Source organism: Astyanax mexicanus, chromosome 18 (assembly GCF_023375975.1).
Source record: "Astyanax mexicanus isolate ESR-SI-001 chromosome 18, AstMex3_surface, whole genome shotgun sequence".
Classification (NCBI taxonomy): Eukaryota; Metazoa; Chordata; class Actinopteri; order Characiformes; family Acestrorhamphidae; genus Astyanax; species Astyanax mexicanus.
In genome coordinates this window covers 6609642-6626462 of record NC_064425.1, presented here as the reverse complement: position 1 = coordinate 6626462, position 16821 = coordinate 6609642, and the positions used below count along the sequence as shown (strand labels likewise).

Genomic DNA, 16821 nt, shown 5'->3' with positions numbered 1-16821 from the left:
AAAGTGCAGATAAAAGGTGGGAATCTATTTAGGAATGAAAAAAAGCAGAAAGGTAGTTTGCATACCTTTTGGATGCACTGGTAAAGTTACACCCAGAATAGTTTTAGAACCAATAATAGCTTACCTGAAACAATTAGATACATGATAGGAGGATTGATGAACCTCAGATGTTTACTGTATAAAATGTATATAAAAAATATTTTACTGTTAAGACAGACACATTCAGATCTGCCTCAGGTTTATGTAGCTTGCTGCTTGTGCAGAGACCAGAGGACTGTCTGGGTGCTGGTGTGGAGATCTGTGCAAGCTGAAAAATCCTTTTTTTTGTTCATTTTAGTGCTAATTGTTACAAAGTGTTCATTAAGTTTTTAGCAGATTTTATCAGCAATGTAAAAAATGTTGTTTAATTAGTTATTAGTTTAGAGTATTTTCATCTTCTGAGGGGATATATAAGCACCCAGCCATGTTGCCAAGATAGTCTCAGAGTGTTCTGACTTGCCTATAAAGAGTTTGGTTAGCATCAGCGCCGAATCAGTCACTGTCACCATTAGCAGAACCTGTTAAAGCTTAAGGTCTTGTAGTCTTGTAGTCTTGTAGTCTTGTAGTCTTGTATTATCTGGTATCAGCCTCATTCTCTGCTGACCTTTTCTTTTCTCAGAGGAGATTTTGGACGATGGAGTTGGACTGATTTCAGAGACGTCTGGGGACAGTCTGGAAGATGAGCTGTTCAGCGAATATGATGACTACGGGAAGGTACGGATATTTTAAGATTATTACTTACAGTATGTCCAATTACACACTGAAGTTTATGGGTTTTGCTGCTGTGCATTCACATGTGTAGTAGATTGCTGTGGTTCTATGTTTAAATTTTTAGATCAGGCCGCTAATGTAAAGCTAATTGGACCATGGTGATATAGAGCCTTTACTATGGTTTAAACATAGTGGTCCAGTTATTATTTTATTTTGTATTACTGAAGTCAAATTGGTTGTTTACACCATATCCCTGTCCCTGGTCAGTTTAAATCAGGTTACTGAGGTCTAGTCATGGTTTTTCAGTATATCTCTGTGGTCTAATCACAGAATTTAGTATATTATTCTAGTCTAATTCCTTTGTTAAGTTTATCTCTATGGTCCAATCATGGTTCCCAGCATATCGCTGTGATCTAGTCATGGTTTTTACTACATCTTTAGTGTATTTTTATGGTTCAGTCCCACATTAGCTGTATTTTGCTGTGGACCAGTTGTTTTACTGGTTTCCTAGTATTTTATAGCATATTACTATACTATTACTATACATAGTACTATACTGTACTATAGTGTTTTATGCTATGTCACTGTGATCCAATCAGCTTTAATCCATATCAGTGATGTCTTATCATGTTTTTTCACTGCAAATCACAAATTTGAAGCAGATTTCTGTCACCCAGTTCTGGTCAAGTGTTGCTGTTACTGTGATTTTTACATGGACTAATCTTGAAAGGCGCTTTTAACTCTGTATATATACACACAAACACACACACACAAAAAGAGCTGAGAATAGTCGGTTGTGGTTGTAAGAGGTGTGCAAGGGCACGCTGGTGCTGTAGGCGCCGATGCTTTCCTGCCTACGCTCCACTATATTCAGGCGCTGCAGAACCATCTCGCTGAAAGCGTCTCCAGGAAGCAGTGAAAGTGTGCCGAGAGGAGCTGTAGTCACTCCGCTCCTCCATCTGTCGCCTGTCCCTCAGAAACCCGGAGCACTCCCACCACACTCGCACTGTTCCTCTCCAATTACTGCGCTTTTCTAACCACACACCGGCTCCCCGATCCAGCTCCGCGTCCGACACCAGCTTCAGATGCTCTTTTTTTTTTTTTTTTTGGCCCAACCACCACCCCCCCTCTTCGGAGGACAATTAATACTTTATTTTTATTTATTTATTTATTTATTTATTTTATTTTTTATTATTATTTCTCTTTTATATATTTTATTATTATTATTATTATTTTATTTTATTTTTTATATATATATATATATATATATATATATATATTTTGTGTGGATATAGTTCAGGGTTGGAGGGATCGGAGTGTGAGGTACAGGAGGGGGGTACAAGAAGAAAAAAAAAAAAAAAGAACTAAACAAAAAACAAACAAACAAACAAAAAAAATATAATAATAAAATAAAATAAACATAAAATAAACAAACATACATACATACACATACTCACATATCTAACTATACATATGCTTATACATATACACACATACATAAATATACATACATATTAATACATACACATAAATACATACACACACATGCACAGTTACTTCTATTCTATTGTTTTTTGCAAAAATATGTCATGTGTTACGGATTATGTCATGAAATGCCTACCACAATGGAGGCAAGAAACCGCCACCATGCCCCTGCGATCCAGAGGCAGATAGGGAAGAACCCAGTGGACCCAGACCATCCACAGCCCATTAGGAGCCCAGAAGACCCGCGGCCACACATCCCGATGGTAACCATGTGCACACCCCAGATGAGGACGGGGGAGACTCCAGACGAAGCCCCCATGGCAAAGAGCAAAAGTCCAGAGAGCCAAAGGAAGCGAGCAGCCCACCCCCCCGGCAGGCCAGCACCCCCTGCACGAGCCGAGCATGCGGCCCCCGAGATCCCAAGCACCCGGGAACAGCCCGACACCCGGCAGGCCCCCCCCCCACGCCAAGGGGGCCCAAGCCACCCCCAGGCCACAGCCACCAAGGGGGCGGGCCAGAGACCACATTAGGGCATCCGGCCACGCACCCAGGGACCCACGGACGCCCACCCCCCCAGGAACGGCAGTGACGATCGGCGGAGAGCAGCGTGGAGCGGTAGGGGGGGCAAAAACCCGCCCTCCGTAACCATGTCCCACAGGTGTCCATGCTCAGTCAGCCCCAAACCCAGGACCAACTGTTCACGCACACATGCACATTCACACACCCGTCACACACACATCCGTCACACATACACCCGTCGCACACGTGCACATTCACTCACAGACCAGTCACACACACCAGTCACGCACACCAGTCACACACACAGAACATACATAAACACCTAATGCGGGCATGCGGGCACCAGTACCGAGCCAGCGGCAACCTAGGGAAGCAGCCAGCCCGGCCCCGAACAACCACCCGACCCACACCCCAGGCAGGGTGCACGAAACCAGGGTGTGAGAAGACCTGACCCCCCTCCTCCCCCCACCCAGCATGTTGCAGTGATATGAATGTGTATAATGAGAAGAATGAATGAAAGCTACAGTGCTATTAAAATTGGAGGGACAGCTGTAATATGAGAACTGAATAACAGCACCCAACCACACTGCCCCCTCAAAGGCCCTCAATGTCTAAAATGCGAAATAAAATTGAGGAGCAGGGAGCACCTGCCCCCCAAAACCCTATGTGTAATATGATGTGTGTAAGCTGTATGATGAGTTTGTATGTGTAATGCGATGTTAGACTGAGTAGGAGTCGGGGAAGGGCCAGGAAAGGACCGAGGGGCAGAGGACTACCCCCCGGAGGAAGAGAGCCAACTACTGCTGGCTCACTAGGCACCCAGTTCCATACACCCAACCGCAGTACAGGGAAGGCAAGTCCAGGGTGTAGAGCGGCTACGGCCCCAGGACACCGCCGCTCTGCAAGACAGCGCCCCCCCACCCCCACCCCCCCACACTGCAATACAACATAAATACACACCCCCACTCACATACAAAAGACAACAGATATTACACACATGCACACACACGCACACACACACACACAGACACATTTACAATAAACATCCCACTCTTTCTCATACACACACACAGTGGTCCTGAGCCCAGGACCAACCGGTCTTAAGTGGGAGACTGCCGCTTCCCCACCTGAGCGCCCCTACCTCCCCACAGGGAGGGCACCCAGAATCCCGGAATGCCAACCAGACACCCCAACACGGACCAAACCACCACCCCCCACGACGGCGCGCCCAAGAGAGGCATAGACCCTCCCCAGCGCAGGGAGGGACCCAAACAGGCGACAGACGCCCACGGGCACCAGGGCCCCGGACTCCGCACCCCGACCGCCACAGGGGAACCCAGCCAACCGGACAGGGCCAGCACCCACCACCATGGGCCCCCCAGACCCACTACCCCAGAACACAAGAGCATACATCCAGGCCCCCCCCCCACCAACAACCAGGGCCACAGAGATCACCAAGCGGCAGCCACCGTCCCCAGTCCAAGTGCCATCAGACACCCGAATCCCCCGATCCCCCCCCAGCCACCTGCCGGACGCACCAGGAGACACGACTACAGCCGCCCACCCCCATCATGTGATGGAGCTGATCAGTGGGAACCAGAGAGATTCAAATGTAGCCAATTGTTTTTTGGAGGTTGCAGACATTCTTTCCAGACTAATGTGGTCTAAAAGTAAATTTCTATAGTGATTTATGCATAAATCATTTTTTGATTTCCACTTCATGAGGATAGTTTTCTTAGCGATGCATAAGACAGTGAGAACTATGTGCAATATATTTGTTTCCATGTTTAGTTCACTTACATCACCTAAAATGCATAGTTTGGGTGAAGCTGGGATATTGCAATTAAACCAGGTAGATAAGTCTTCACATATCATCTGCCAGAATCTCTGAACAGGCATGCAAAACCATATAGCATGTATATAATTCTCAATATGATTGCCCGAACAGTTAGTGCATATATTTGTTTATCAAAGGCCAGATGCTCTTTTCAGACATGTGTTTTTCTCTTCGCCGGGAGGAGAAGGTGGAGATGGGAACATGGGGGAGATGTGGTGAGGGTGGTGGAGGTGTTTTATAAAGTCCTGTCAGTTTGGTAAATAGTTGTGGGTCTGCATGCAAGCAACCAACTCTGCAACATCTAATTCTAGTCTAATCAGGATACACAATTTCTGAACAGAAACTGTTTTTGATCAGATCTGTTTCCTATAGGGATGAATAGCAGAACTCTTTGCTCATGTAAGTTTGTGCATCACTAGTGATGCACCAAAATTAACATTTTTGGCCAAAACTGCAACCAAACAAAACATTTTTTGGTTCTCTACAATGATCTACAAATGTCCTAATAACCACCAAAAACAAAAAGGGCATCCTTGCAACTGCATAATAACACCTTGTGATATCCTATAAACCACATAAAACACCAAAGCACGCATAATTACCTATGAACCAAATTGCAATATCCTAGCAACCACCTACCTAGAACTACTGTCAACCTAGCAACCGTCTAAATGCCATAGCAATTACATAGCAACACCGTAGCAACCACATTAAACACCATACCACACATTGTAGATAGTACACCATTATAATTAAATACTAACTACATTGCAATACTCTAGCAACCACCTAACAAAGATTACCATCAACCTTGCAAAAACTATCAATATCCTAATATCGCAGTACAACCCATATTGCAATACCCTAGCAACCACCTAACAAGAATTGCCATCAACCGAGCAACAATCCGAATGCCATAGCAACTACCTAGCAACACCATAGCAACCACCTGAAACACAGCAGCATACATTGTTGATAGTACACCACTATAATTACATTGCAATAGAACAACATTGCAGTACACTAGCAACCACCTAACAAGAATTACAATCAACCTAGCAACAACTATCAATATCCTAGCAATAACCTGCCATAGCATTTGCCTAGCAACACCCTAGCAACCACCTGAAACACCATAACATACATAGTAGATAGTACAACACTAAATGCAATACCCTAGCAACTGCCTAATAAGAATTACCATAAACCTAGCAACAACCTGAATGCCATAGCAGTTACCTAACAACACCCTGGCAACCCCTGGTGGTGTCTGTTCCTGTTCCTGTCACACTATTAAGCATGATATATCTCCACCAAAGCATCATAGCATACTTAGTATGTGGTACATCCTAGTAACCACCCAAGAAGCACTTAGCAGCAACCTGGGATACCACAGCAACCACCAGAAGCATCATAGCATACATATTTGGTGATATGCCCTAGCAACCCTAAAAGAAGCATTCAGCACCAACCTGGGACACTACAGCAGTTACCTAGAAACACCCTAGCCACCTGAATCACCATGGCATACATAGTAGATGGCACACCCTTCAACCCCCAAAGAAGCACTTAGCAGCAACCTGGGATACCACAGCAACCACCAGAAGCATCATAGCATACATAGTAGGTGGTACACCTTAGCACCCCCCAAGAAGCACTTAGCAACAACCTGGGACCCCACATCAACCACCAGAAACATCATAGCATACAACTATAGCAGCAAACCGAGGCAAACCCTTGCAGCTCCCAAGGAAGCACTTAACAGGAACCTGGGACACCACAGCAACCACCTAGAATACCATAGTAGCTGTAAATAACAGTATTTACTAGATTTTTCTAGTCCATTCTTCAGAAGATCACTGGAGAAGTGCACAATAGCTTCTACACCCTGAAGTCTCCTCAGATTTTAGATTCTCCATGAAGATGAGAATAATCTGGTCTTGAAGCTCCGAGCGATGAGATCCGCTTGGAGACCAAAACAAACATCTCCTCCAACTGAAGAAGCTGCTTTATATCCGTGAGCACTCCGGAAGAAAGGGGGGGGTGTATTGAAGGGTGTTGTAGAGATTAATTAGCTGTTTCAACTGAGCACCACTGATCCACAGATCCCTTTGATTTAGTGTTTGCATTCTGATTCATTCTAATTGCTTAATTAGGGGAAGTGATTAAGATTGTTTTATTAGCAGATCTGGGGCTGAGGAGATGATGCGAGGAGTGTGAAGGAGTGGTGTGGGTTTCCGTTCGAGTGTGTGAGGATTAGCGCTCAGTGCAGTGGTGACAGTGTGTACAGATGGAGTGTGTTGTATTTTTGAGGTATCAGTTCATTCGTGCATCATTTTAGGGTGAATATAATACAGTACCAGAAACAAAATTAATGGAGTAGCTAACTTATATTAGACACATTATTATCATTTTTTGCATTGAATGTTGTTATTACCAGTGATGTCAGTAACGTGTTACTTAGTACTTAGTACTTTAGTACTTAGTGACTCTAATCTCACTGTGCGTTATTTTTTGTCATTTTCCTTTGTAAAAAGATATTTTAGCATCAAGCTGTATTTGTTAAAATGATAGATAAGAAAAAAACATGTACAATTATTTAGCAAATAATTTTTTATTTTTATATTTCACCTCCTGCTTAGATGCCAGCTTTGCAAATCTTAGCATTTTCAGTCAGCTTTATGAGGTAGTCCCCTGGAATGGCTTTCAGTTAACAGCTGTGGAATTCAATCACTTAAATTTCTTGCTCCTCTTAATGTGTTTGAGGGCAAAAGTTGTAAAGTAGTGAAGAGGTAGAGTTGGTATACAGTGAATAGCTCTATTTCAGTAGTGTTCTAATCCATATTATGGCAAGGTCAGACAGTCTGAAACATTTCAAGAACTAGGGGGTTGCTAGGTAAAAAAAATGTATGATGGAACTGGCTCTCATTAGGTCCCAGAAAAGGAAGAGCAAGAGTTCCCTCTGTTTTCACAGGATAAGTTCAGATTTAGTTTTTCAGAGTTACCAGCCTCAGAAACTGCAAGTTAACAGATCCCCAGATAAGAGCACCTAAATGCTTCTTCACAGAGTATTTTGGTTTGTTTAACACTTTTAAGTTACAACATGATTCCTTATGTTTCTTTATAGTCTGGATCACGTGATTGGTACTATATATTTAAATGCAGTCTCCATGCCAAGGTGCTCGCTTGTTTACACATATGACCATGTGAGTAGTTTAATGATTTGGGTTAGTGAGTGAATAATTTTGGCAACATACAGGGGTTGGACAATGAAACTGAAACACCTGTCATTTTAGTGTGGGAGGTTTCATGGCTAAATTTGAGCAGCCTGGTGGCCAATCTTTATTAATTGCACATTGCACCAGTAAGAGCAGAGTGTGAAGCTTCAATTAGCAGGGTAGGAGCACAGTTTTGCTTAAAATATTGCAATGCACACAACATTATGGGTGACATACCAGAGTTCAAAAGAGGAACCGACAAACTGTCGGTGCACGTCTTGCTGGTGAATCTGTGACCAAGACAGCAAGTCTTTGTGATTATCAAGAGCCACGGTATCCAGGGTAATGTCAGCATACCACCAAGAAGGACCAACCACATCCAACAGGATTAACTGTGGATGCTGTAAGAGGAAGCTGTCTGAAAGGGATGTTCTGGTGCTAACCTGGATTGTATCCAAAAAACATAAAACCACGGCTGATCAAATCACGCAGAATTCAATGTGCACCTCAACTTCACTGTTTACACTAGAACTGTCCGTCACCACAATCAATTATTGTGGTTTAAAACCAGGTGTTTCAGTTTAATTGTCCAACCGATGTATATGACTACTGCTCAGCTGTTTAAAGTTTAATCTATACTGAATCATATTTTAGAAAATTAAGTTGAACTCATTATAAACACGAAGAAAACGTTGATGTTTGGTAATTATCGTTAGTGTTTGATCTTCCAGGTTTAGGCTGGTGTGTCTGCTCATGTTCCTGTTGCACTCTTTAGCATGCTGTGACTCCACCAAAGCTCGATTTATCCACCCCCTCCGCCCCATCAGCAGGGGTTAGTGCCGTGAGGGCGGCATAGACTGCGGCAGAATTCATAATTAGCCTAAAGCCAGAAGCACACACAAGCTAACACACACACACACACACACACACACACTCTAACACAGCTTCTGCACCTCACCTGCTGTTCGGACTCCAGGTGTGCTGGAGATGGATCAGTTCTGGCAGGGCTGCTGCTCACAGGGCCATTGATTTGTTCTCACAGTGTCTTTGTGTTCTGATATTAGACTGAGAGGCGGATGTGTTCTGCATTTAGCCTCGACAATAAGCACTCAACCGTCCAATAATATCTGGCCAGCGGTGGTCCTGTGGTTTCAAACTGACCAATAATAAAGAGGGTAGAGCTATAAAGCCAGATTCTGCTTTTATGTTATGTTGAAAAATATAGTACAAGATAGTAGTAGGTGTTTCTAATGAAGTGGCCAGTGAGTGAAAGCACAATATATTATTAGTAGGTGTTTCTAATAAAGTGGCCACAGATAATGGAAGCAAAAGATAGTGGTCATAGTAGGTGTTTCTAATAAAGTGGCAACAGTGAATGGAAGCACAATATAATAGTAGAATGTGTTTCTATTAAAGTGGCCACAGATGGTGGAAGCACAAGACAGTAGTAGTAGTAGTAGTAGAAGTAGGTGTTTCTAATAAAGTGGCCATAGTGAGTCGAAGCACAAGACAGTAGTAGTAGAGGTTTCTATGAAAGTGGCCACAGATGGTGGAAGCACAAGATAGTAGTAATAGGTGTTTCTAATAAAGTGGCCAGTGAGTGAAAGCACAAGATAGTCATAATAGGTGTTTCTTATAAAGTGGCCACAGATCCTGGAAGCACAAGATAGTGGTAGTAGTAGGTGTTTCTAACAAAGTGGCCATAGTGAGTGGAAGCACAATACAGTAGTAGTAGGTGTTTCTAATAAAGTGAACACAGGTGGTGGAAGCACAAGATATTAGTAGTAGGTGTTTCCAATAAAGTGGTAATAAGTGGAAGCACAATGTTGTAGTAGTAGGTGTTTCCAATAAAGTGGCCAGTGAATGGAAGCACAATATATTAGCAGGTGTTTCTAATAAACGTGTGTGTGTGTGTGTGTGACAGTATGAAAAAGCGCAGTAGTGTGTGTTGAGCTCAGAGATTAGCATGCTAACTCTCCAAAGCTGTCCTGTGGATCACAGTTCTGTCTGATGATGATGATCCCATGCTGGCTAATCTTCTTACACACTGAGTCTCAGGAGGCGGGAAAACGACTGTCAGTCTGAGGAAGGAGCAGTGGAGCAGTGAGCAGTGATATGTGCTCTAAGCAAGCTGCTCGAAACAGCACTGGAACCATATTTGTTTTTATGCTTAAAAGCTTTTTGTAAATAATATTTAATAGCTTTTCATTGACTATGAAAAAAACCTTAATTAATTGCTTCAACTGGACTCAATTAGAGGACCCTTCAGGACATTAAACTTAAACCCAAAACCAACCGTAACTGGACGTTGGTTCACATAGAACCTGGATTTGTCATTTAAGACTATACATTTCCAATCCAAAGCATTCCAAGTTTCTTGTCCACAGCACAGCTACAAAAAAGGCATTGGTGTCTGGCTGGGTGACAGTTTGCCTATAGATTGGTTGACAATTTGTTGAAACGACCATCCTGCTTCTTTCAGTCCAGTGATGTGCCCCCATCTCAGTGTAGCAGTCAACTAACTCTCACCAAGGAACATCACACAGTGTCTTATCAGACCACACATTGGAAGAATTTACATATATGCCTGAGACACAACTGCATGCTAAGTTTTGCAGCAATCATTGAGTGTAAATTGGCCAAATTCTTAGTGGTGTCTATGCAGATACAGCTAGATTAGCCTTGCCACAAATTAGACCTTCAAAATCTAGATTAATGCTGCATTGCATTTATTTCTGAAGTTAAATGTCGGAGCTGGGAATGTACACTATTTTACAACATTTCCACAAAGTCAACTTTGACACTTTTATCTATATGTTTTTTGTTTTTTACAAAGATGAGACGGCAACAGCTTTAGCATGTTTTCACTCCAGCACTATTTGGTCGGTTAAATCAGACTTTGGTTGGTTTGTATACTTGGTACGGTTCATTTGGGCAGGTGTTAAAACAGTAATCGCACTTGGGTTTGGACCAAAACAATTGTACCGAGACCTGCAAGAGCCTTGGTCTTGGTCCGGTCAAGCCAACTCCTGACTCTGCAAACTCGGTTTTGTTTGGGATGAGAACAAAATTCGGTCTCGATCCAAACGGACTATCAAACATACTCCTCATGTTTGAGTTGAACGGCTGTTCAGGTGCAGTTAAACCTGATTTATAAGACAGGTAATTACCACAGCTATTAAAAAACACTTAAATATTCAAATATCATGAATTATAGATTTATTGGTGGTGTCAGTGTTTCAGAATTTGATAACCACTACAACCAATTCTTCACTGCAGGTTTACCCTGTTCATTTGATTAGCACCACCATGTGGAGTAGTGAAGCATTAACTTTAATAAGCCTAATTAAGGAAAGTTTAAAGTGCCAATGTTTCAATAAAAATATTGACGCCATGTATCAATAATCTATCGATGCGAAAATGATGCAATATATTGAAATGACACTTAAGGCCAGTTTATACATAGCCTACATGAAGCCTGAGCTGTGGTTTGTACGGCAAGCCTTTTGTTCCTGTCTGTACCCTCAAGGGTTTATAGTTTAAACTGCAAATCGATGCAAGCGATGACTCGACGCAGAAGTATAATCCAGCCTTTAGTCTCGAGTGATCATCTGAATCTGGGGTCAGTGATCAACCAATGCACATATGATTGTTCCCTGAACTGCCCCTTTAAGTAATGGGGTGGTAAGTAACAGTAAGTGAAGGATAGCTCTAACACTCACAATGCAGCACTGATTCATCATCAGCTTGGGTCCATGATGCTCCTCAAGTCGGAGCTCATTACTGCAAATCACTCTTCTTTCACTCTCAGTGTGTGACCTGCTGCTGTGTGAATCAGGCCCTTCTGTACTCTCTCTTACTTTCTCTCTTTCTCTCCCTCTCTCTATCTCTCTTTCTCTCTCCTTCTGTAATCACACTGCGGGTCATGCACACTCTCTCTGTAAGAGGTGTGGAGTCACAGAGATGTATAAAAGAGAGAGTGCATGAGAGATGTATTGCTGTATCTGCGTTTGAATGGCTTCCCTCTCCTCCTGTCTTTTGTCTTGAAAGCTCTGGCTCGGTTATTCGTACCAGGCTTTGTGAGAGTTCTGCCCTCCTGCCGTCTGCTGAAGATGCTCCAGACCAGGCAGATAAGCCAGAAACCTGTTGGAAGAACATTCTGTGGACAGATGAATCCAAAATGAAACTTTCTGGTTGAAATAAAAAAGGTTGTTTGGAGAAAAATGAGACTTTCATCCCAACTGTTAAACATGGGGGTGGGAGTATCATAGTATCATCTTGGGCTTATCTGCTATCTTAGGCCCAACAAGGCAAATTTCAAATTGTTCCATTGGCTTCTACAGGAAGATCCCAGATTTCAGGAAGTGTAATAAAAAGATGTATCAATGTTTTGAAGGGTTCCAGGAAGAAGGTTGGCTTGTAATGTTACAGAAATAACGTTTGAATACTAACATTATGGAACTGTTAGTAACATTATAACCTAAAATGTTATAATATTGACACAGGGCATTAATATTGACTGATACCACTGGCCAAATGATACAGTGCATCAGTCAGGCCTTGTTTAACCCCCTGGCATCATACTACTAAATCTTGAGTATCTTGAGTACTATTCATGCATTACACAATAAGCTTTTATGTTTGATAAGGAATGTTAATGAAAAGCATAATTGTTATTATAATAGAACATATAAAAAATACTAAGTAAATGCAAAAGTAAAAAAATAATGAATAAAATCATAAAACTGGATCTTTCCTGAACTTCATTTTAAAATCAATATATTCCTGAATACAAATCAAACAATTCATGTTCCCCAAACTTTATTTACTTACTGCATATTTTCAGACATGCAGAATTTGGGTTTATTCCTGTTATTAAGTGGAGTAGAGAGAAAACAGGCAGCGTCCAGCCCAAGTGTTCTGTAGGAGATTTCAAAGCGCTCAACATTTCATAATGAAAATAAGATATTTTACTCCAGAAAACATGGTTTTGTATCACCTGCACCTGTAGTTTGTGTACGGGTCAAGGCATGTTAAAGGTTTAAGGCATCGCACAGGTCCTGGCTGCTCAGAAGCAACGCTTGTTGGGGAAACTGCATACAGATCCTCAGCCATGTGCTGCTGAAACCCTCTAATGTATGTCAACATTTCTCTCTCTCTATCTCTTTCTATCTTTCTCTCCATTAATATCCATTTCCCTGTGTGTGAGGTCCAGCTTTAGCAACCTTAAGGAGACTCTCTCTCTATTCCAAAAACTAGAGAACAGTGCAAAGATTACAGAGGACATCTGGAGGGAGAGAGAGAAAGAGAGATGGAAAGAGCGAGAGCAGCAGAATCAGATGGAGAAGAAGGAGCTGATTTGGAGGAACAGAGCGTGTAGGTGGGCGAACAAGAGAGAAAGAGCAAAAGGGACAGAGAAACGGGGAGAGAGAGAGAGAGGAGAGAGAGATGAATGTATGTGTATGGTTAGTGTGGAGCTGCTGATGGAGAGTGTGAATCTATGAAAGCGATCAGCGTTTCCATGCCGTTTGTGTTTCTGATCGTAGCAGCTGATCCGCTGTCAGCGAGGAGTTTGTGTGTAAGAGCTTGTAAGAGCGTGTGAGAGTGTGTGTGTGTGTGTGTGTGTGTGTGAGGGTCAGTCATGTCGGTGCTGAAGAGAAACAGAAGCAGAAAGCGCTCCTCAGAGTCCATCTACAGCATCCTCCACCTGGTGAGCTCAACTCACTCTGTACTTCTCTTTACCTCTCTATCCATCTCTCTCTAACTCTATCATCTCTCTGTACTTCTCTCTACCTCTCTCTCACTCTCTCCACCTCTCTTCAACTCTCTCCACCTCTCTCTACCTCTCTCCACCTCTCCCTACCTGTCTTTACCTGTCTATTTATCTCTCTCTCCACCTCTCTCTACCTCTCTCCACCTCTCCCTACCTGTCTTTACCTGTCTATTTATCTCTCTCTCCAACTCTCTCCACCTCTCTGTACCTTTTTTCACCTGATTCCACTTCTATCTCTTTATCTCTCTATCCATCTCTTTCTAACTATCTGTACCTCTCTTTAACTCTGTCCACCGCTCTTTAGCTCTCTATTCCCTGTCTCTAACTCTCTCTTCTTCTCTGTCTCCATCTCTCTTTGCTTCTCTCTACCTCTCTCCACCCCTCTCTACTTCTTTTTACCTCTCTTTAACTCTCTTCTCCTCTCTCCACCTCTCTTTACCTCTCTATCCAACTTTCTCTATCTCTCTCTGTGCCTTTCTTTACCTTTCTCTATCTCTTTCCACCTCTTTTATTCTCTCTCCACCTCTCTCTAACTCTTTCCACACCTCTTTACTTTTTTCACCTCTTTCATCTAACTCTATCACTGCTTCTTCATGCAGATGTGAAGTGTGTTTAGATGTATTTGACTGTGTTTTGCAGTGTTTTGTGTGCGGTAGGCTTCTTTGGGATTGTTGTAGATGGTTTTTAGCCATGGTTTAGGTAAGTTAGACAAGTTTGCATCGTTTTATGTGTTTATGTGTAATTTGTTTCTAGTTTAGATGTGTTTATGCAAGTTTCAGCTTGTGTAGTCATGTTTTAAATGTGTTTTATACATGTTTTAGAGTGTATTTATGCATTTTTATGTGTTTTAAGCATTTTGTAGGTGAGTTTAATGTACTTTATTGAGATTCTAAGTAATATATCAACACAAAGTAGTTCATATTTGTGAAGTGAAAAAAAAATGATACATGGTTTTCAAAATTTTAATCAATAGAAATCTGAAAAGTGTGCATGCAAAAGTATTCAGCCCCTTTACTCGGAAATAAAACCCAGTGCAATCAACTGCCATAGAGTCCAGCTGTATGTAATTTAGGCTCAGTATCAATACACCTGTTCTGTGAAGGCCTCAGTGGTTTGTTAGGGAATACTAGTGAACAACCAACATCATGAATACCAAGGACCTCACCAGACAAGTCAGAGACCTGCTTTAAGCATCACTAAGAGCACTGTTAAATTCATCATCCTACCAGGACATGGCCGGCCAACCAAACTGACAGATCGAGCAAGGAGAGCACTGGTCAGAGAAGCAGCCAAGAAGCCCATGGTCACTCTGGAGGAGCTGCAGAAATATACAGCTCAGATTGGAGAATCTGTCCACAGGACAACTATACATTGTGCACTGTACATTGTAGACAAATGTTTTAAACTGCAATTAATCATTTTAATCATGTTTTTAACTGCAATTAATCACTTTAATCATGTTTTTAACTGCAATTGATCATTTAAATCATGTTTTTAACTGCAATTAATCACTTTAATCATGTTTTTAATTGCAATTGATCATTTACATCATGGTTTTAACTGCAGTTGATCATCTAAATCATGTTTTTAACTGCAATTTATCACATTCCTGTGCAGTTAAATATTATGACACATTATGTTTGTGTAGTTAACTGTTATTAATGGCATTATTAGGACAAGATAATAAGATACACTTACCGTACTCTACTAGCTGAAGAGTAACCTATTCAATATGTAAACTTACATACACACTAGTGAGCGCACACACACACATAGTGGCATACAATAACCTTTATGGGTTAAGGGTTCTGCTCAGGGTTCAACATGCCAATATCTGGTATCAAACCCACAACCCTGTGACCAATAACCCACTGTCCCATTGTTTAGTAGTTAATTATATTATTCCTGTGTATTTAATGTATTTAATTACAGTAGTTCATACGTTAATAGAAATACAGTTTAAGTGTGTTTGTATTGAATTAGCTCTGATTGTGAGGCTCTGAGTTCTATCATATTCAGATATTCTCCATCTGACAGACCGCGCTGTTAGGAGTCTGTGACTCGGCTGAGCGCAGTGGGGTGTCGTTTCACAGGTGCACATAGTGCGCATGCATGTGTGTATGAGTGTGTGTGTGTGTGAGAGAGAGAGTGTGTGTACATGTGTTTGTGTGTGTTGAGACTGCATGTGTGTGTGCATGTGGGGAGGGGGGTTTAATGCCACTAAGACTTGTGAGAGAGACAAAAGAAGAGTCACAGAATGAAAACACAACACTAATAAGAGAAAGAGAAAACAAGAGAGAGAGAAAGAGGGAGAGAGATGTAAAGAGTGAGAAAAAGAGAAAGAATGACAAAGAGAGGAGGCATAAATAGTGGAAATGAGAAAGAGAGAGACTGAGAAACTGAAAGAAAAAAACAAAAATGTAAAAGAGAGAAGAGAGATAAATTGAAAGAGAATGAAAAGGAGAGAAATGCGGTTTTGGTCTTTAGTATCTCATAATTACTCTATTTCACTGTGTTTGTGAGTGTGCTCTTGTACCTGTGTGTGGGTGTATGGATGGGTCTGTGTTTGTATGTTTGAGTGTGTGTGTGTGTGCGTGTGTGTGTGTGTATGATGGACTCTGCTCTTCGTCAGTCTGTCAGTGTAAAAGCATGGACGGCACTTTCCCATGCGCCGTGACGGCCGTCTCCATGACAACCAGCCGGAAGGACAGGTGCTCATATTTTGGTTTGAAGGAAAAGAAGAGAGACAGACAGAGAGAGATGCAATGATTTGCGAATCTCATGGACCCACATTTTATTCATAATAAAACTAGAATAGAAATAGAACTGCTATGGATTGGAACTGTATCATCTTTAGCTTTACATCAAGGTTCTGTTAGAGAACCTCTGATGGTCAGGTTCCAGTTTGAAAACCCTGTGGTTAGTAATTCAATCCTGCCTTTGCTTTGGAGTGACACAGTGCACCAACAGTCGGTCACCCCTAGTAGTGATAAGAGGGACATTACCAGCTAAGAGATATGTGCAGGACATCCTGCTGTGTTGCTGTCTCTCATGACAGGGCTTTCAACTTACAAGTGTGCTGGATCTGGTACCAACAAAATACTAGAGCCTCCTTTCAACTGTACAATAAATGGATCCTTTCAATCTAATACTGTAAAAATATCAATATATCATCATTACATTCACACAGTTAAAGATTCCTTACATTACCCAACATTGAGTTAGTGTACAGCTTGTTG

At 41.9% G+C, this 16821-nt stretch overlaps 1 protein-coding gene across 4 annotated transcripts in view; it reads left to right on the top strand.

Annotated features, from left to right (window-relative positions):
- The window catches only part of tiam1b (TIAM Rac1 associated GEF 1b), a 97289-nt gene that overhangs the window by 63939 nt on the left and 16529 nt on the right, over positions 1–16821 (top strand). For 3 of the 4 annotated variants that reach the window (XM_049466963.1, XM_049466964.1, XM_049466965.1), the window contains exon 17: positions 659–753. In XM_049466963.1, the coding sequence (XP_049322920.1) occupies positions 659–753 (95 nt within the window). Of the gene's footprint in view, positions 1–658; positions 754–12548; positions 13520–16821 lie in introns of those variants that run through there. The other variant, XM_049466966.1, reaches the window with a different exon arrangement.